This window comes from Arachis stenosperma, chromosome 5 (genome assembly GCF_014773155.1).
Source record: "Arachis stenosperma cultivar V10309 chromosome 5, arast.V10309.gnm1.PFL2, whole genome shotgun sequence".
Classification (NCBI taxonomy): Eukaryota; Viridiplantae; Streptophyta; class Magnoliopsida; order Fabales; family Fabaceae; genus Arachis; species Arachis stenosperma.
The window spans coordinates 200,762-221,897 of NC_080381.1; the positions used below are offsets into that span (position 1 = coordinate 200,762).

At 30.8% G+C, this 21,136-nt stretch overlaps 3 protein-coding genes across 5 annotated transcripts; 1 reads left to right on the forward strand and 2 right to left on the reverse strand.

Moving 5' to 3' along the window:
• Positions 1-519: 519 nt before the first annotated feature.
• LOC130983109 (uncharacterized) lies at positions 520-1,863 on the reverse strand. Its single transcript, XM_057907293.1, has 3 exons — positions 1,641-1,863; positions 1,457-1,527; positions 520-1,352 (listed from the first exon to the last, which is right to left on the reverse strand). Exons 1-3 carry the CDS (start codon positions 1,684-1,686, stop codon positions 693-695), a joined length of 777 nt encoding a protein of 258 aa, XP_057763276.1. The 5' UTR covers positions 1,687-1,863; the 3' UTR covers positions 520-692.
• Positions 1,864-3,903: 2,040 nt separating this feature from the next.
• On the forward strand, positions 3,904-8,512 carry LOC130982433 (ATP-dependent 6-phosphofructokinase 5, chloroplastic-like). 3 transcript variants are annotated; one of them, XM_057906442.1, is made up of 13 exons: positions 3,904-4,366; positions 4,443-4,530; positions 4,995-5,068; positions 5,315-5,426; positions 5,594-5,689; positions 5,773-5,874; positions 5,962-6,036; positions 6,294-6,434; positions 6,508-6,624; positions 6,719-6,823; positions 6,932-7,012; positions 7,329-7,457; positions 7,935-8,512. In XM_057906442.1, exons 1-13 carry the CDS (start codon positions 4,080-4,082, stop codon positions 7,953-7,955), a joined length of 1,428 nt encoding a protein of 475 aa, XP_057762425.1. In that variant the 5' UTR covers positions 3,904-4,079; the 3' UTR covers positions 7,956-8,512. The 3 variants fall into 3 exon arrangements, with proteins under 3 accessions (XP_057762425.1, XP_057762424.1, XP_057762423.1); XM_057906441.1 differs by having other exon boundaries at positions 3,908-4,366; positions 4,458-4,530; positions 7,916-8,512; XM_057906440.1 differs by having other exon boundaries at positions 3,910-4,366; positions 7,916-8,512.
• A 4,037-nt stretch (positions 8,513-12,549) lies between these two features.
• Positions 12,550-15,289, reverse strand: LOC130982688 (cyclin-D4-1-like). Its single transcript, XM_057906745.1, has 6 exons — positions 14,744-15,289; positions 14,057-14,143; positions 13,851-13,949; positions 13,551-13,752; positions 13,318-13,442; positions 12,550-13,089 (listed from the first exon to the last, which is right to left on the reverse strand). The coding sequence occupies exons 1-6, from the start codon at positions 15,092-15,094 to the stop codon at positions 12,844-12,846; spliced, it is 1,110 nt and encodes a 369-aa protein (XP_057762728.1). The 5' UTR covers positions 15,095-15,289; the 3' UTR covers positions 12,550-12,843.
• Between the last annotated feature and the right edge of the window lie 5,847 nt (positions 15,290-21,136).

Sequence of the window (21,136 nt, forward strand, 5' to 3'; positions counted from 1 at the left end):
TTTTATGTTTAATTATTTTTATCTTATGTACTTGAGATGTGTAATGTCAATATATAAAGATAAATACACTCGGTAATATGCATATTGGTAAATAAAAAATTCTATAATTTGACCATAAATATAAGAAAAAAATTTTTGCATATACAAATATATATTTATATATAAATAGATGTATTATTTAACTTATTTTTAACGTACATTTTATATAAATAATTAATTTAATAATTAGTATATACATAACATATTATGTAAGAACTTCAGATGTCACTAGAATTGAATAGGTCATATTATACTCTGCCTCAAAAGTCAATTTAAAAATGATAATTATCTTTCATATATAAAGATTGTCTTGGGCACATTTTAAAGCGATCTATAACTTTTAATGCAATTAAAAAATTCAATTTCAAAATTTACATGAATGGAAAATGCTAATTTTGACAATTAAAAGGAATCCAACAATAAGAGAAAAATTGGAATTTCTCTAACAAAATTACAAAAAAAAAAAAGTGATAACGACAATTTAGACCAGAGCAATACAAAAAAAAAATATCTTCTACTTCTATCATGCATTATTTGTCATTAGAGAGAAAAAAAAAACCCAAAAAACTTATGTCATCAATTCATCATTTGGTATGTAGCAACAAAAAAGAAAAGGCCAAACAAAAATCAGCACATACCCCAAACAAGATTTTTCAAAATTTCCACTCCAATTGAAGTATCTTCTCCTTGTCCACACTTGCACTCTTTTTTCCTTGGCATGGGGATCCACCATTATTCTTTCCCTTCCCACATTCCAATTTAGAGTTTGAGAAAACATTCTTTAGGTCAAAACTCTTGTGCTTTGACTTTGACCCTCCATTTGATCTGTTGACAGCAGCAACAACAGGACTTGAAGAACCTTCTCTTAGTGTATTGACCCAATCAAACTTTTTATTTTTTGCACCAAAACCATTCACTTCTTTCACAACAGTTTTTGGACAAACCCTTTTTGCAACATCTTTAATTTCAACCTTTGTTCTTCTTCCCTCTTCCATTCTTATCCATATATTCACCCCAGAAAATGTTCCATTGTTACTAATTCTTATGATGTTATTATCATTTAGTAATAGTTGGTGGTTGTTGCCATATTCAGATGCATATTTTGCATTGTTCCTCTCCTTCCTCTGCTTGTAAATCCTGCGCAACCGAAGCGCCAGGCAGTAGATACTATCCTTAATCTCGTCTTCTAAATGCTTCTCAATCTCCATTTCAAGCTCACTTCTTATTTTCAATTCCTCTGCTGAAATTATGGCACATCCTAGTATCTTCTTCTTCTTGTGACACTCCCTTGTGTGATTTTCAGTTGTTTTCACCTGCAATTTTAACAAAGAATATATAATACTCAGGAAAAAAGTGGCTAAAAAAATTTCATACATATGTAGCATTTAATTTAACAATAAAACTTAGAAGTAATAACATTTTGGGACTCCAGGGATGAACTAAGAAGCCAACTAGTGCTATCAAATTCAGTAATCTCTGATAACAAATCTGCAAAAGACAAAGATTCCCACTAAGGATTTTTGTCAGCAAAAATTTACAAGACATGAAAACAAGTTAGTAATACTTAATTAGATTAGAATAGAAACAAATCACTACTGAACCTAGAATTTCTGCCTTATTGAACTTTTCTTGCTGATGATGATCCATGTAATATTGGTACTTATTTATCAGTGCTTAATTAAACTCGGAGAATATAGCATGATAAAATTGCATTATATATATATAAGCAAGGTTGATGTGGACCTATTGTGATGGGACATGTGACATTTTTTGGGGTGCTCAAGATGACAGTTAGGGAAGTTGTTTCAGTTAGATCACACAAATTTAGGAGCCAAATAGCTCTAACTGAACATAATAATAAATATAGCTATAGTGTGTTATTATTTGGCCATGCACGAATTGATACACAAGACTTTTCTAAAATAATATAAAACATTGTTCTTTACGTGGAAGTAATAAGGGTTACTTGGGTTGCCCTTAAAGCAAAATCAAGCATAGGGTACAATACCTAGTTACCCACATGCTTGATGTATCTCTATTGGATGTGTACACTTCTCTTTGTTACTAAGGTTACTTGAAGCCTTGAAGAAGGGGAACCTATTGAATAATATATTCACCTTCTAACTCTTTTATCATTTTATGTAATTAGTTATTGCCACCTTACCACCACTCCTTTGCAAACTAATAATTTTACCATTAAGGCACATGTAGTTAAATCATGCCAACAAATTTTGCTATGATACAGATATCTAACACATTCATTTCTAATGATATTAAAGTTCACCTTAATATATCATTACTTGCTTTGGTTCCTTGGCATCAATATTTTGACTTTATTTAAAAAAAAAAAACAATCATTTCTATCTAATCATAAAATTATCTTTAAAAGAACAAAACTAAACTTATACCCATAAATTTGTGCGACAAAAATATCCAACTCTAAAAATTTTATTAACTTTTAATAAAAAAAAAAACTAAAATCTCTAAATTACCCATATCCTTTATCTTCAGTCTCTAATACCACTGTCACTGTCAACACCAATATCTACAACCACAACTATGTCACTGTCCTCCCCCAAATCTTTTCTCCTAAATCTAAATCCATCATCATAATATGCAATGCCACCACACCAACACCCTCCTCCTCCACCACCACCACCAAAACGTCACCAACTTTAAGCTGAAAGCCTTCACCACTGCCTTAGCCTTCTCGTCCATCCTCTTCTCTGCTCCTCTTCTTGCCGTCATCATTAACATCTCTGGCCTCACCCTTACAAGAAATCGAAGTAATTCACAAATGATATACTTAAAGATTTGTATTTTTGACATATTAGTCTTTAGAAGAAAAAAAAGTATCAATGAAATCTTTCACAATAGTAGGCGTGGATAAGTTAGATTCAAATTAAGATTTTTTACCTTGATTATAAAAATTAATCTAGAGTTATTGTGTCTACATCTGCTATCGTAGAGAATTTCATTGATTTGTTTTTCAAAGACTAATTTATGTCAAAAATTTATTTGTCACTTTATTCTAAAATTGATTAATAATAGTGACATTCGAATAGTCGGTAATAGGCATTACTACTATTAAGTTTTAAAAAAGATAAGTTAAATTTATTGATACCAAAACTAAGCTTTAGTTTAGTAAAGTTTTTTAAAAAGATAACTGTACTTTTTAAAAGTATAAGCGTCTCATTTTGCGTTTGATAAACCAAAAAACTCATAACTTTTAAAAATTAAAGGTGCTTTTAAAAGTATATAAGAAAAACAATTTTTAATATTGATTTGTGTTTATCAAAATTAAAAAATTTAATATAACTTCATACATTAATTAATATCTATATTTTAAAAGCTATTATAGTATTTTTAGATTTTAAATTTAAAAGCTATTTTAAAAGCACCTAATATCTGTTATAATATTTTTTAATTTTAAAAATTATTTTACTAAATATACAATTATTTTTAATTTAATTTACTAAATATAAATGTTATAATTTTTAAAAAAATAATTTTAAATATTAATTTTTATAAATTATTTTTAAAAAATAAAAATTTTATGAAATTACATCAAAGGTTGTTGATAAAATTAAATAAATAATTTTTTATTAACTTTTAGGGTATAGTTTTATGGACAGCTGGATAGTAGACACACACACAAACTTTATGTAAAGAGAGTGAGCGATAATTAATTAGTATTTATTCTTTCTTTAAATTTAGATACGTGAAAAACCTGAACATCTCATATCTTAGGAAACGCAGTCGTATTTAAAATTTTATCGTATAAAGTCAAAGCCGAAAAGGAAGTTGAATATGAAAGATAATTAAAATTTAAAAATGAAAAAGTGGGAGTTTCCATAGTTCCATATATGTTGGAAAGTTGAAGATTACTCAATAGCAGCAGGCGGCTCGAATTCAACGTAGCTAAATTTCTTATTCTTGTGACGTCATCAACATCATCTTCGCATGGCTCACGCAAACAAACCTTGAACCCTTTCTCTCCCTCGCCACACCCTCCTTCCCTCCGTTTCTTTACACACACCATGTCTCACGTCGTCACTCTTCCCGGCCTAACAGTAACAGCTTCTTCCTCTTCTTCTTCTTCTTCTTCCTACCCACATATTCATTCATTAAAAACCACAAGACTTTGCAGTAAAGTCAGAGTCTCTGCACAGTTTAAGAGCCATGACTCCACACCTATTGATTTCTGCGACCCTGATTGGAAACACAAGTTCAAGCAAGACTTCCAGGAACGCTTCAGCCTCCCCCATGTCACTGATATCTTCCATGATACTCCTCCTATGCCCTCCACTTTCTGTCTCCAACATAGGTTCATTTCTTTTGTGTTTTGCATCTTTGCTTTCTATTTTGTTTTGCATGCATAAATTGTTGCCTACTTTTTGCAGAACTCCCATGGTTAGAGACTTTGCTGGCTTAAATCCTTCTAAAGAATGGCGTGGATACATTAATGACAATGACAGAGTTCTGCTCAAGGTCTCCTTTTTCATCCTTTATTAATCTTGTTTTAGTTTGATTCTGAACACCATTCTACCAAAATTTCTACCTCTATAGCAGCATTTTTCCTTCTCTGAATATTTATTTACAATCAAATGCCATTGCTTATTGTGTCTGTGTCTGTGTTTTAGCTGATTTTGAATTGAGCTAATTCTCTTTTTGTGATTGGTCTTTCATACTGTGATTCCTAATTAATTGGTTGAAACTCTGCCTTCACACTGTCATCAAACTATGTTCATTCTTCCACTTAGATCAATACTAGTAGTCATGGAAGAGAAAACGGTCTTCACAGCTTTCGCTTATCCTTGCATTGTCAACTCTTCTATCTCAATTGAACTGCACCAAAATCCTAGCATTAGATATTTGATTGATGATCTTATTCAATAAAAAGTTGTTCTGGACACGTTAGCTAAGTGTAATTTCCTCTATCTTTGATATTTCAGACAATATATTATTCGTCATCTACTTCAGCTGGTGCTGAGTGCATTGATCCTGGTTGTAGTTGGGTAGAACAATGGTAATGTAACTGATTTCTCAGTTTTCTTAACAAATACAATGACTGCATAATTGATTCGAAGTTTGTGCTTGCAAGGGTATGCAATTGTTCATCAATTTGGACTAAAATCACTTCCTCAAAATAGAAAATTAAGAAATCTCATTGTTATTAAGAACTTGTATGGAAGTTTAGGCCTTTCTTCTTAATGTATGTAATATGGTATTTATGATTAGCATATTTGGTGAAAGACTCTGAAATCCTCTTCAGGGTTCATCGAGCTGGACCTCGAGAAAAGATATACTTTAAACCAGAAGAAGTAAAGGCAGCAATTGTCACTTGTGGAGGGCTCTGCCCTGGCCTTAATGATGTCATAAGACAGGTTAGTTTGTGATCACATTGTTGTTAAGGTAGCAACAATTTATCAGAGAAGTGTAATATTTCAATTTGCATCATCTAAATCATATCCTGTAGTTTATTATGTTCCTAGTCTGGCATCAAACTATATCTTGTTTCTTAAACTTCGATATGATAATGAATATGCTGCAGCTTGTTATCACACTTGAAGCTTATGGTGTAAAAAAGATTGTGGGTATTCCTTTTGGTTATCGCGGTTTTTCGGACAAAGAGTTGACAGAAGTGCCGGTAATATGACTCTTCTCTCCTTCCTGATTTTGGTTTAAACATCTCATGAGTTCTTCTTTCTAATGACTCTTTGCTGGTTGCAGCTGTCGAGGAATGTGGTTCAGAATATTCATCTTTCCGGTGGAAGCCTCTTGGGAGTTTCGCGCGGTGGACCTGCTGTAAATGAAATTGTGGACAGTTTGGAGGTGAATTATCTATCCACGTTTATTAAGAAACTATTTCATGATTTCACATATAAGTCTTTTATTTGATATGCATATTATTGATATCAGGAAAGAGGCATCAACATGCTCTTTGTGTTGGGTGGAAATGGAACACATGCTGGTGCAAATGCAATTCACGATGAGGTTGTTAATCCTTTAATCTTGTGTTATTTGATCGCATATTATTTTTCAATGACAAAATCATATCTCCAAAACAGATTCATTAAAATTTACAAAAGGTTAATTTCCTCTCTGCTTTGATTCACTGCACATTCCTTTTCTGATCACTTGCTTTAAATGTGAAAATGAAGGAACTTCACTTTTATTGTACATATTGTTACAAATATGTCAATATATAAGCTTGTCCCAAGAATCTAATAATTCTTTTTTTTCGCCCTCAGTGCCGTAAAAGAAGGTATATGGTATCTGTAATTGGAGTGCCTAAAACTATAGACAATGATATTCTATTGTTGGATAAAACTTTTGGCTTTGATACTGCGGTCGAAGAAGCCCAAAGAGCAATAAATTCTGCATATATTGAGGTAAATTCTGACTAATTCAGGCAAAATTTCCAGTCATTAGATTCTGTAATATTTATAATGTCTTCCTTATTAGGCACATAGTGCATATCATGGAATTGGCATTGTGAAATTGATGGGTCGTAGCAGCGGATTCATCGCAATGCATGCTTCCTTAGCTAGTGGCCAGATTGACATATGTCTTATACCTGAGGTATGTTATGTAATATGCATGCTCGAAATCGATAACTAGTCTGTTTTGTCATATGAATTAAAGTGAGACAAGTTTTTTTGGGTGTGGTTCGAAGGTTCCTTTCAAGTTACATGGACAGAATGGAGTTTTAAGTCATATGAAGCACCTTATAGAAACAAAGGGATCAGCTGTAATCTGTGTTGCAGAGGGAGCTGGACAGGTGATTTAGATTACATAATCATTTCTGCATATAATAGTCGACGAACCTAGAATTTATTAAAAACTCAAAGTTGCTAAGTGATATAGTGTATTATCCTTCTTGATGCAGGGTTTACTTCAAAAGACTCATGCTACGGATGCTTCAGGGAATGCTGTATTAGGAGACATTGGTGGATATATTCAACAAGAGGTGTGTTATTACTTGTTTATGCTTTTATGGTCATGCTTGATGGAAATGGATTTCCTTAAAGATTGAATTATCATTCTATGCCTACCTTTTTGGCAACCGAGTTTTCTGTCAATTCTGCTTGGATTCATGTTTCATATGGATTCAGAAATTTTTTATCCCTTCTTAAAGAAGTTGATGGATTGATCTTTTTGAAACGAATGGGACAAGATTTAGTTTTAAACCTCAGTTTAATGCTGAACTGCTTTTCTACTCTTATTTCTTGCAAAACAAGTAATAATTCAATGTAATTGACTCCATCAACGATCGTTTGTTTCAGACAAAAAAGTATTTCAAGGAGATCGGTATTCATGCAGACATAAAATATATCGATCCAACATACATGATCCGTGCTTGTCGAGCAAACGCTTCCGATGGAATTTTATGTGCAGTACTTGGCCAAAATGCTGTTAGTTTCTATCCCTATCCCTCTCTATCTTTGCTTCTTTCTGCATATCTATGATTTTGGTTGATCACATCAGAACTTGGTTGTTACCACTTTCCTCTAGATTATGAGGAATTAACATCTCAATCCAAGTCACTTAACTATATAAGGTTATGCTATTAGTGTATCAAAATCAAAATCTACTAATTCGGTTTAGTTTGCATACACTATCACTGGAGAATTGTTTCACATAGATATCTAATCATTCATTGATACATTAGCAAAAAGTAACTGTCTTTCGTTTTCATATTAGTTATCCAAATGAAAAACTTGATTGGACAGTCTTGTCAGTCAATGAATCAAAATTAAACTCTTCATTTGGTTACATATATATACTTACATGTGATATGGTATCCAAGCATATTTACAAGGTTAATAGTGGATATTGATCCATTTCATGGCTTACTTTTGTATCATGACAGGTTCATGGTGCATTTGCAGGGTATAGTGGCATCACAGTAGGGACATGTAACACACACTATGCTTACTTTCCCATCACAGAAGCAATATCTCATCCAAGGTTGGTGGACCCTAATAGTAGAATGTGGCACAGGTGTTTAACTTCAACAGGCCAACCAGATTTCTTTTGATTTAACTTTCCATTTTTAATAATAGATTCAACAGTCTTGGGAATTCTAAGCTTCCAAAAGAGTATATTATTCTGTAGGAGATAGGTTTCAAAGTATTTTTGGTTAATTAATCAACCCCAATATATATACATAGGTCAAAATAATACAAATGATACATTTAAATTTCCTTCCTATTTTAAAATTTGATTATTTGTATAGGAATTTTAGAGTCCTGCCAATTTCATTCAAAATAAAATGTGAGAGGAATCAATAACCAAGCAAATATTTGCTTGATTACTTTTTTTTTCAGTCATTTGTGACATTTGTTGTAACCTATATTTGGGGTTCAAATTAAATGGGAGTAGATAGCAGAATAACTTGTCATTTGTATTTGAACTTATGGTTGAGTTATATTGGATTATTATTGATAGTTCATATATTTGCAGTTGATGAATTTATTTGTTTCGATCATTTTTTATTACATACATGTGGAAGTTTAAAAAAGGTTTTAAATTCACATTTGTGCAATCTCACCATTAAAATAGCATATTTATTTATTTATTTTTCTATAGCACTTCGATTTCAATATGATGATGAAGTTGAATTAGTCCAATTCTAATAATAGTGCTATTAATTTTGGAGAAATTGTTTGAAAAATACTAGATAATGATAAACTATACTTTAATTTCACCACCTACTTGTTGTACATTAGACAAGATGCAGGCTTCAGTCAAAGATAGGAATTTAACAAAAGAGCAAGCATATACTCTTACTGCCTCAAATACATTAAAAATAAATTATCTTTTGGCAAAGGGGAATCAACCCAGGTCAGGGGTCAGCCCTAGTGAATGATCTTTAAATATGTTCATTCTTGTTTTTAAATACTTGTCTTTATTATTTTTTCTTTCGGAGCCAAGCCAAAAGATGAAAAGATTGTTTCCTCTTTTATGTCTTTTGAATTTTTATAAGAGTCAAAGATCTTAAGTCATTGATTATGTTCACTTTGAATGGTAGATTCCTGCATGCCATAACCAGAAGAAAATCCACCATCTCTTAGAATATGGCATTCAAATAAATGAGTTGTAAAACTCTTGTGCTTTTTTTATGTATGCATTCATGTTTGAGCTTCCCCTTTAGTCTTTTAATGCTTATGCCCCATTCATGTATGAAAGTGTAGATGTTTAATGAGGTATAAGATATTTAAAAATAATAATAGATTATTAAATAAAGTGGTTTTACTTATATGAAAATGAAGATGAAAGAAGTAGTGTAGTGGTGGTAAAAATAATGAATGGTGTTGGGTGTGGGATTGAATAACTGCGACAGACTGATGGAAAGCAAGTTAGAGCAGAGACAGAAGCATGTCTAAGCTTCAAATATTTGATGTTCCACAAAATAAAAAGAAGAGAAGGTTGGCTTGGTTAGTGCATTCACTGCTGAAAGGTGTTAGAAGTTAAAACTTGCACCAACCATGATCAGAAAATGCCAGTCTCCATTGACCATGGCTCTCTCTGCCTCTCGGGTCCCCACTATGTCTCAGAACAACACATGCATGCAGATTGGAGATTGAGTGAGTGAACGAACCAATATCATATTTCAGAATCAATTAGATAATTCGATAAGCTTAACTAAATTATTATTTAATAATTTTTAATTAATTATCTGTACGTGAGTTTTTTTCACCATCTTTTTTCTTAGCTTTTTCAATAACACAACACCACTAATAAAATTTATTATTTGGAATTAATATTTAACAAATAATAAATTTTAGTAATATAAAAATAAATAAAAAATATTAATCTTTTAATATTTATCTTTTCACCGTATATTATTTTGTCTTTTTCTTTTTCTTTTTAAGCAAAAATGCACTAACTTTATATTCTTAAAATGTATTTAAAATATGCAAGAACTAATTAATTTTATCTTTTAAGTATTATAAATTTAAAAAAATTAAAATGTCATCAAAATTTATTATTTTTAATTATTAATTAACTATTAATATTTAAAATATAAAATAAATATGTTGTTAGATTATTAAATTAAAAAAAATTTAATTAATAATTAAATAATAATAAAAAATAATAAATATTTCTCTTCTAAACTATTTAGAAATGTTATAGATGTACAATATTTATCTCCTTATTATTATTATACATTTATACTAGTAGCAAGTAAGGTGCAGGCTAGGCAAACATTTATTTGATCCAAACACACACAGAAGTTAGAAGACACTGAAACACATAGAAGTTGAGTTGACTGGTCAATAACTCAAAACAAGAAGGTTTGTGTGGGACCATGAAACACATGCGTTGGCGAGGCCGGAGCGGGTGAACAAGTCCGGGTCATCGGAGGTGAAGGACTGTGTTGGCGGCTGATGAAGATGGTTGCTGCAAAACACACTCAACCCAAGCCTGAACAGCAGAAGAAGACCATTAGTCTGATTTTTTTTATATTTTTAATATTTTATAAGAATACTTTTGTAACAATAATAAAAAAGAATTATTTAGTCTTTAAAAAAATATGTTTATCTTTTTTATAATTATTAGTAAAGACATTTTAGTATATTTAATAGTATAATATTTTTAAAAAAATTAAAAATAAATAATAATAATAATATATCAACTACCACCAAAGACCAAACTTGAGTTTCAAGTCTCATGCTATCTACTAATTACATCTTATATTCCTTAGAGAATGGATATTATTACTTTTGCTTTTTGAAGATATCTAAGGGCGAATGGGGATAGGATTGGATATGGTCAAAATTTTGATTTGTTCTATACTAAAATTATTAGATCAGATTTAATATTTGTAATTTTTAAATTTAAATTTGATTTGCACATTTGTAGATTGGATATTGAATATATTTAGAAAACATAAAAATATTTTTATTAAATAAATAAATAAAATTTATTTTTTCTATTATTTTAAATATATTTATTTTTAAAATAATATCAAACATATTTTTTAAAATAATAAATTAAAATAATACAACATATATGATAATTATTAGATGAAATAAAACATAAAAAAAAATATTTACTTATTTATTTCCTTATTTTGCGGATAACGAATATGTGGATCAGATATGCAGATACCTACACAAAATTCGCAATCCGCAATCTAATTTTATTAGTGTGCGGATCGGATTCGATCCGATAACCTTATGAATCGGATCCATATCCGTAATTTTCGAATCAAATTCGAATAAACACACAGATATATGGATCGAATTTAATCCATGAACACCCCTAAAAATATCACTCTTTTTTTCTATTAATTTATGTCATAAGAGTTTTAATAATATTATTTTTTTATAAATTTGTGCAACAAAAATATTATGTCTATGCAATACAAAAGTTAATCCATCATTTTTATTTTACACTAATAATTAATTTAATAACTAATTTTTTATACACATCTAATATAATTATTTATACAAATATACAATACAAAAACATATATAAATAATGATATTATCACAAATAAAATTAATATTATCATTAGGCAATTCTATGATAAAAAAGAATTATGTGAGGAGAATAAAAAAATATAATCTATTATAAAATTTAATAAAATAAAATAATACATTTTTTAAATAAGCATCTAACTATTTATTAAAATGATTTTTTATTTTTTCAATATTTTTTTTTACCACAACATACACCATATGAAATTCATGCACTTTTTATCTTTTATATTATAATAATAATGGCATTTTTTTGAAATATAAATTGATAAGATGTTAATTTTTAATGTAGAACCATTTAATTAAAAAAATAAAAATTAAATCGTCTAATTTGTAAAAAAATACAAAAATTAGATTGTCTAATTTATAAGAGATATAAAAAATTAGATCGAAAATTTTCTATTAAAAAAAATTAAAAATTTTGAAATATAAAAATCGAACTCTCCAAATTGTATGTATCTTCTATACTTTTAAAAAATATAAAAAATAATAATGATGGATTATATAACTATTTTTATTTTCATTAAAAAAAAAAACCGAAATTAATGCGACATCGAACAGCATATTCACCAACATGTCCTGCTATGTGATTTGAACAGTCAACCCTGAGTAGTGGGTCACATCACAATAACGAAGTATTAATAATTGAACAATAAAAAATTAAAATGATCAGGAGAATTAAACTATTTATTTATTTATTTCAAAGACTCAAATAAAATACTCTTACACTTTATGTATCTAAATTAAACCTTACCCAATCAATCATAATTATCATCACATCTTTAAGTACCCTCTTCAAAATTCCAACAAATGTCAGCCATGGCATACATTTTTGTTTAACTTCCAAACACATTTTTATGAATTCCCAATAAAAAAAAGAGAAAATAGAAAAAGAAAATAACATCCCCCCCCCCCCCAAAAAAAAAAAAAGAAAGAATTTTACTTTATATTATAATAATTATCTTCGTCCTACAATGACAATTTAGGACATGGAAAAACAATTATAGCTATTCTCTGATTTCTCTCCAATGATCACAATTCACAGGCCAACCCTGGTTTCATCAAAATTTTCTCCACCAACCTCATTTCCTTGCTATATTTTTTGCATCCGTTGCTGTTGTGTAATAATCTTACTATATAAACAAATGGTAACACCCTATGATCCTTTTTCTTCTTCTTCTTCTTTGTTTGTAACATGCTTATAGCATGAACATAACACACTCTTTGATTAGGTGTTACCAATGAAGAGTTGCCTCCACACACACTAAACTCCCATTCAACCAAACCAAATGAGAGCATAATCCACATTTTTTCATGAATCTGATGTCCCATTACAACAAGGTCCTCCTTCTGATTTGAACCTTTTAGTTTTTGGACTATTTGGGCATGAGGAACCAAGTGTTGTTAATTCATCACTCTTATAGCTCAAGCATCCACCACCATCAAGCACCCCAATTGGGCTTTGAGGCACAAATGGCACATGATGTTTTGCACCAAAATTAGAAACATTCATCAATGCCAAGTCTCTTATCAATTCAACACACTTTAGAACTTTCTCCTGCATTAAAGAAACAAATATGAGAACACTCAACATCACCCCCCCCCCCCCACCCCCAAATAATAAAGTTAAGAAGAACAATTTCACAAGCTGGAATTGATGGTTATGGTTATGATGACGTCAAGCATCAATGATCAATACTATAAGGACAAAAGCAAAAGCAATTTTGTCTTGTGGCCCTTTTTGTTGTGTTTTTGTGGGAACCACCACCACCACTACCACCCTCACCTTCTCTGCAATGAAGAAGCTAGCTAAGGCCTTATCGATATCTTTTGCTTGTTGCAACTCCTTTGAAACAGAAATCGCCACAGCCGCTGCGATTTCAGAAGGCCTGAACTCCAAGAAGTCAATCCCTGCATTGATTTTGCCTCCTTGAAATCATTACTCCGCGAGAAATGGCAGTGCTTTTCATCTGAGAAGGACTAAAAATTCAAAGCATGGTAATGAGAGTAGTAGAGTACCTCTAATTATGCTAAGGGTGAGCTGTATTGATCTCGAAATGGTCCAATTCGCCAAATGTTGCTTGAAAGTGATCTTCTTTAGGAAATAATCTATGAAGGAACAAGGAGTTAAAGCTTGCATTTTCCATCTCAATGTGCTTAACACCAATAGTTCCATTCTTTGAATGGTTTTAGCTTCAAATACAAACTTTGGTTCTCCAACCTGCCAATTAACCAACAATAAATGAGAACATAAAGGGAAACACACATAGCAAAATCGCGTTTTACTGTACTAGGAGAACAATTAAGATTATACCGAACCTGTAAGTCGACGGATTGCGGCACTTTAACCTCCTCCATTTTCGCCCCAATCGACAAGCAAGCTACAGCTAACAATTGCATAGTCCAACTTTTACCTCTCTGAAGAAGAGGCCAAAAATATTAATTAGATCATCAAAAGAACATTGATCAAATTAGAGACATGAACATAGTAAAACCCGACAATGCTTCTAGAAATTCAATCTCACCGGCAATTCATACAAGGATAAGAAGCGATCCAAGTAGTTCACAGATAGACAAAAGGTCAAGGGTCCAAAACCATGATAGGAATGAGCCTGTTGATCATCACATCATACAAAAGTGTATTAAGTCACTAACGGAATCACCAAATCATAGAACCAACCATTGAGTCTTCCCCCTCACAGTTTCAAATTACTATCAAACAAAAATGTGTGGACAACAGAAAATCAGAACAAGAAGAAAAATCCAAATCAATTTAAGACTTGAACAAAATTTGCCGCAAAATCAGTCCATAATACTCCATTACTAGCTTGCAAAAGTCAATAAAGTAAAAGGAAAAACACCCTGAAAAAAGTAAAAAATCACTCCAAAGCAAATTGAGCTGCATTGAGATAGATAGACAAACATAACAAAGAACCTCATACAGGAAAAACAGAAAGTGAAATTAGAGAACAACATGAAAAAAAAAACAAAACTTTTTGAATAATTAACATCACAATAATAGTACTTATACAAGCAATATAGAATCTATATAAATTATCACAAAAAAAGAAATCTTAAGAGGGAATTTTGTATTCCATTTCGATTGATTGTCAATAAATCAAAAGAACCCCCCAAAATAAAACCAAAAAATCATACAAACCCCATTATTTGAGAAAAAAAATAATAAATAAAAAATGAATCAATGAACCAACCTTCCAAATCCAATCAATGGTCTCTCTCCTACCACTGAGGTCCAAGTCCCCACTACGTAGCCTCTTAAGATAATCCTCCTTTGGTAAATGCTCTTTTTCCCTTTCCACCATGTCTTTCATTGTTTCTTCACTCAGAACATCAAAACAATACAATGGACCCGATCCACGGTTTTCTGAACTCGGACATGGTTGGTCGGAGTTAAGGTTGTTGGTGTGGTCCCAACATGGTAAGATTCCAGACCCATCAGCAGCAGCAACATTACACTCCAAAACATCACCATCATCATCATCATCATCAAAACAAGTGATGTTGTTTTCGGAACATAGTAGATGGTTTGAGTTCTCAGCCATTGACCCTTCTTCCTTAACAACAACAAAAGGGAAAAAAAATGCTATGAAACAGAGCAAAACCGAACCCAATTGAACCTCATCAAAACTTGAAGAAGCTGGGATTAAAAAACAAAACTTCAGAGGGTATTTTGTGGTGAAAATGAATGACCCACATGAGAATGGCTGAGAATGGAGGTGTGAGAGTGGAGAATGAGTGTGAGAGTGATGAAAGGAGAGAGCTTTATGTAGGAAGAGAGAGAATGAATGTGCTTTAGGGTAAAAATGGAAGAAGGTTGGGGCAAGAACATAGATGCAAATCCAACAAAAATTCACATAAAAATTAAAAATTAACCATTTCATCTTGAATAAATTACACTGATTTTGACCTCACATTCATTGAAATTTATTATTTTTATCTTTGGTTATTACATGGAACCCATAAAAGGAAAAAGACAAAAAAAAAAAAAAAAAAACAGTTGTAATCTGATTTCCAGTGAAAATGGAAATTTCCAGCCAATAAAGAAGGTAGTGTGAAAAATCAAATATGAGGCTTCTACTTTTTATTTTAATCAACTTTTTTAGTTTTGCAAACAAAATTTTGGTGATTTGGTAAGAAATTTGTGTTGGATTCTATCTAAAAGGTGAAGTAGAATTAAGTTCTATGCATGAACCGTGCACTCTGATTATCATTCCTTATTGAAAAATATCAATCAATGAGAAATGTTGCAAGAATTTAATTTATTACAAGAATAATGTGATATGATTATGAGTTTTTTCCCTGTAACATGTAACTAGGTATTTATTTTGATATATTAATTTGTATGTGGTCAGCTAATTAAATCCTTTGATTTGGAAAGCCATTTAAGTGGGGGAGAAAAAAATTTAAATCTAATAGATAATGTGACAACGACATTATTACATATTAGCGTAAGAAAATTTTACACTATCTAGCCATTCAAATTAATTCCTAACATGTTGCACTTTCTATATATAAAGATGTTCTTATATTTTTCAATTGTCAGCCTTTTATGTTCGTAAAACATTTTAGCCAGTAAATAATTAAATTAAATCAAAGATTTTTTTCTAATATAGATAGTGCATTAGTATATAATTAAAATAAAGGATAATTCACATAAATAAATGAAATAGAGATTAATATTACACCAATCTTTTAAAATAAAATAATTTATATACATGTTTATTTTTTCACATTAATTCCATATAAATAGAAGCTATTAAATTCGATTTACATAAATTCTAGGTAATTGATTCGATTTAGTTATAGTAGTAATAAATCAAAGTGAATAATTCGCGACTCATCATAAACTAATGGTTATCGACTCATCGTAAACTAATGGTTATCGAGTCTCGTAAAATTATATAACCTGATAATCTACAGATATAGTGTGATCTGCTTGTCTAAGATCATATCATTCTGTTTTCTAATGTTGATAATACATCTAATCGACTACAATTATGATTAAAAAAATTAATAAAATTATAATCTTATATCATATTAAGAGCTTCTTAACAAAATTGATGAAAATGTTATTTCAAAATGTCAAAGTCTGATCTAAAACACACATACTACTTTAATCTTATTTATAGAAATCAAATTCTAAGACCCAACAAAATAAATCAAATCCTCACTTAACAAACTAATATTTATAGTCAAACACTATTCACTAAATATTATTAACATTTTTAATTTAACTTGGAAAAGAATTTTATTTATTTATATTTTCATTAATGCTACCAACAATATGAACAACTCCATTCAAGCAATACATACGATCTAGGTCGTCTTCTATATACAAAGTTTTCAAAATTTTTCTCAAAAAATTCTCTCTATATGTGAGTGTGAGTGAATTGTAGTAAATTAGAGTTGTAATTCATATATATCAAATTCAAATTCTTATATAGAGCTTGCCAATAGTAATTCAAATAAAACAAATTTGATTTACCTTGGGCGCATATTGTTTAAATCGAATACGATGGATTCGATTTATCATACGCATCAAATTCACTAAATCAAAGTATTTTATTCGATTTATCTTGTGTTATTTCTTAGTGTAATTTGAACTCTTTTGTTTTGATTTATCATGAATTGTATTTCACTAATGCTCCTCTTCTAGTAAATCAAATTTTGTGTAATTTGAGTTTAATAACTTCAATTTATATAGAGTTAACGTGAAAAACAGACATATATATATATATGTTATTTTATTTTAAGATATAGATATAATATTGATCTCTATTTTTTTTATTTATATAAATTATCCTAAAATAAACATATACAAAATTTTGACTGTTTATAGATTCAAATGATTAATTCATACATAAAAAACACTTGTTATTATAAATTTAAGAAGAAGACAAAAAAAACTCTTTATATCTTTTAATCTTAATTCTTATGCATTGATAATGTTGACATGTTTTACATAATTTTTTAGGATAATTTACTTAAATAAATTGTTTCACCCTCAATATTACGTAAATACATTGTTTTCAAATCCAATACGCAAATGCATTGATTTACGTATCTATATAAACCGCTACTGGCAGTAGCGGTTTATAGGTGAACAGAAACTGTTAGTACCAGCCGCGGTTTACGTGCAAAATGGGTTAGTCGTAAACCGCTAGTACCATATCACACCGCTAGTACCAACCCATTTTGCACGTAAACTGCGGCTGGTACTAGCGGTTTCTGTTCACCTATAAATCGCTACTGCCAATAACGGTTTATATAGATATATGAATCAATGCATTTGCATATTAAATTTAGAAACAATGTATTTATGTAATATTGAGGGTAAAACAATTTATTTAAATAACTTGTCCAATCTTTTAATTAAACTTTAAATAATTGATTTTGATAACAACATAAAAAAATGGTATATTTTGAACTTGTTATATAAAACAGATAACATACATATTTCTTACTATTTTGTAGTTATTACGTAAAGAAAGGAAAATGTTTGACAACAAAAATCTAAATAAATTAAAGTTAGAATTAAAAGTTCCTGATTTTAAGTTAAAAAACAGAACATATGCATAAGTAATATTTCCAAACTTGTGATTATAAGAAAACGTTTATAATTTCATTATAATGATTTTATCAAATTAACTTTAAATCCTAAAGTGTATAAATAATAAGTTTTTTTTTTTAAAAGAAGTTTAACACAATAAAATAGATATAAAAAATAAATAAAAATAAATTGAAAAAAAATGAATAAAAATTTTAATTATCTTCAATATTATTATCAACAACTTTAAATATCAACATTACTCCATTTTTTGTAACACATAAATAATATGTCAAATAAATTTACAAACATTTTATAATTTAACCATGCAAAGCGACTAATAGTCGTTTATTCTTTCTTTGAGGCAAAATATAAAAAAAAATATATGATAGATCTAAAAAATTTTACTAACAGAGTCATAAATAATATATAAAAAATAAGATAAAATATATTTTTATTTTTAAAATTTATTAAAAATTTTATAAATATCTTTAAATTTTAATTTATTTTAATTTTATCCTTAATATTTTTTATTTGCATTAATTTTATTCTTTAAAAATTTTAATCAAATTATAGTCAATATTCAATACTATTTTTTTTTTCTAATTTTATGTTTTAAATCCTATTCTCTTTCATTTTTTACTCTACTCAATAACAGAACTCTCTCTTCATTCTTCTCTCTAATTTCAGTTTCATCTCTTCTCTGCATTTCATCATGCTTCTCCACTAAGCTCAATTCTGCTCTTCATATTCTGTGTGCCTAAGGCACTGATACCTTCATGGCATCAGAGCTCTTGGTACCATAGCTTCCGCAAATAATCAGATCTGGATCTATGGCTGAAGATCGATCAAGAACCATGGCTCAGAATTTCGTTGCAACTCCTATTTCCATGAAACTAGACGAAAATAATTACCTGCAGTGGAAGGATCAAGCCGGGTCAACAATTGAAGGAAATGATATGCTGAATCATCTCACCGGAGAGGAAATTCCTCATATTCTTCTTCCAAATGGAGCAGTAAATCCAGAGTTTCAAAAGTGGAAAAGGCAAGACGCTCTTCTGAAATCCTGGTTGCTAGCTTCAATGTCCAATCCCTTCACTACAAGAATGGTTAGTTGTACGCTCACTCATCAAATCTGGAAAAGGTTGGAGGATCACTTCTCATCTCAAATCAAGGCCAAGGTAATGCAGCTGAAGAACAAACTAAGCACAATTCAGATAGGCAATTCGGTCACTGAATATGTCTTGTCAATAAAGAGCACTATGGATGTACTTGCCTCAGTAGGTGAATCAATGAAAGAAAGCGATCATGTAAATGCAATACTGCACGGTCTAACTGAAGAATATCTCAAATCAAGGCCAAGGTAATGCAGCTGAAGAACAACTAAGCATTCAGATCACTGAATATGTCTTGTCAATAAAGAGCACTATGGATGTACTTGCCTCATGCATGCGATCATGTAAATGCAATACTGCACGGTCTAACTGAAGAATATGGAAACGTAATGACCTCATCTTGGCAAGATCACCAGCATAACAGTGGGAGAACTAGAAGCTCTACTACTGCTCATGAAAGCTGTTAGCAAGATTTGAAAATCTGAATCTTTCGTACAAGCAAATGTATCTCAGCATTCACAACATTCATAGATTCAACAAATCAATTTTACTCTCAAATTTCAGCAGAGGAAACTATAGAGGCAACTTTCGTCAGCTTTAGGGGAAACAGCAGAAATGCACATGATGCATAGCGATGACTCAAGATAGAGGAAGAATGATGGAAGCCACATGCCGTCTATGATAAGACATACAGCAAAATTATAGATATGAAAGAGTATATCAGTCAACACAGCCAAAGGCAAATTACACCAATGTCTTAGCAACTCCCTCAACTGTTCAAGATCCGAACTGGTATCCTGATTCTGGAGCCACACACCATATGACTCATGATGCACAAATCTCATGGAGAAAGAGGCATACACTGGAGATGACAAGTTGTCATAGGAGATGGTTCAGGTTTGCATATTCATCATGTTGGTAAAATGTGTTTTAAAACTGATATGAGCTCAAGATTACTTACCCTAACTAAGTTGCTTCATGTGCCTGAAATCACAAAGAATCTGTGATGTGCATCAATTCTGTTGTGATAATAGAGTTTTCTTTGAATTCTATTCTAACAATGCTGCATTAATCACAGGGCACTAGAGAACTATTACTTCAAGGAAGTGTTGACAGGCCTGTATAGATTTGGGAACATCACTGCTGCACACACCTTTTGCTTACACATCCTCATTAGCACAGTCTAATTCCTTTCTGATTTGGCATGCAAGATTAGGGCATCCGAATCATAATGTAGTGTCAAAAGTACTCAAAACTTGTAATCTTTCTGTTTTACCTAATAAAGAAACTTGTGAAGCCTGTTGTATTGGAAATCACATCAGTTACCCTTTTCTCTTCTCAACTGTATTTCACTTTATTAGTCAGACTTGGGGACCTGCACCCACCCCAGGCTGATAGCATGGAAACTGGTATTATGTGCATTTTATTGATGCCTTTTCAAGATTCACTTGGCTTTACCTTATTAAATCTAGAGCTCAACTAAAATCAGTCTTTAATCACTTCCAACAAATGGTTGAATTGCAATTAAACACAAAATTAAAAATTTTACAATCTGATAATGCTGCTGAATATGTTAGCTTATCAAAGATTCTGAATGAAAGAGGAGTGCAGCACAGGTTCTCTTGTCCTCACATCCATCAACAAAATGGATCTGCAGAAAGAAAGCACAGGCACATAGTGGAAATGGGCCTGACACTCTTGGCTGGTGCCTCTATGCCAACCAAGTTTTGGGGAGAAGCATTCACCACTGCAGTTAAGTTGATCAATGTCTTGCCAACTCCAGTGCTAGATGGAGTATCTCCTACAAAAAAACTGTTTGGCAAAGAGCCTTCTTACTCAAGCCTCAGGGTTTTTGGATGTCTTTGCTTCCCTCATCAAAGGCCCTATAACAGACACAAGCTGGATTTTAGATCTTCACCCTG

What these genes read in the sequence shown, in the direction of transcription:
- LOC130983109 (XM_057907293.1), bottom strand. Translation starts at nt 1,686, where the DNA reads ATGGATCATCATCAGCAAGAAAAGTTCAATAAGGCAGAAATTCTAG. An exon ending in CAATAAGGCAGAAATTCTAG is followed by an intron (nt 1,528 to 1,640) that starts GTTCAGTAGTGA and finishes TGTCTTTTGCAG; the next exon opens with ATTTGTTATCAGAGATTACT. An exon ending in CATCCCTGGAGTCCCAAAAT is followed by an intron (nt 1,353 to 1,456) that starts GTTATTACTTCT and finishes TTAAAATTGCAG; the next exon opens with GTGAAAACAACTGAAAATCA.
- LOC130982433 (XM_057906440.1), top strand. Translation starts at nt 4,080, where the DNA reads ATGTCTCACGTCGTCACTCTTCCCGGCCTAACAGTAACAGCTTCTTCC. An exon ending in AAGAGTTGACAGAAGTGCCG is followed by an intron (nt 5,690 to 5,772) that starts GTAATATGACTC and finishes TGCTGGTTGCAG; the next exon opens with CTGTCGAGGAATGTGGTTCA. An exon ending in TAAATTCTGCATATATTGAG is followed by an intron (nt 6,435 to 6,507) that starts GTAAATTCTGAC and finishes CTTCCTTATTAG; the next exon opens with GCACATAGTGCATATCATGG.
- LOC130982688 (XM_057906745.1), bottom strand. Translation starts at nt 15,094, where the DNA reads ATGGCTGAGAACTCAAACCATCTACTATGTTCCGAAAACAACATCACT. An exon ending in CCATTGATTGGATTTGGAAG is followed by an intron (nt 14,144 to 14,743) that starts GTTGGTTCATTG and finishes GATGATCAACAG; the next exon opens with GCTCATTCCTATCATGGTTT. An exon ending in TATCCTTGTATGAATTGCCG is followed by an intron (nt 13,950 to 14,056) that starts GTGAGATTGAAT and finishes CCTCTTCTTCAG; the next exon opens with AGAGGTAAAAGTTGGACTAT.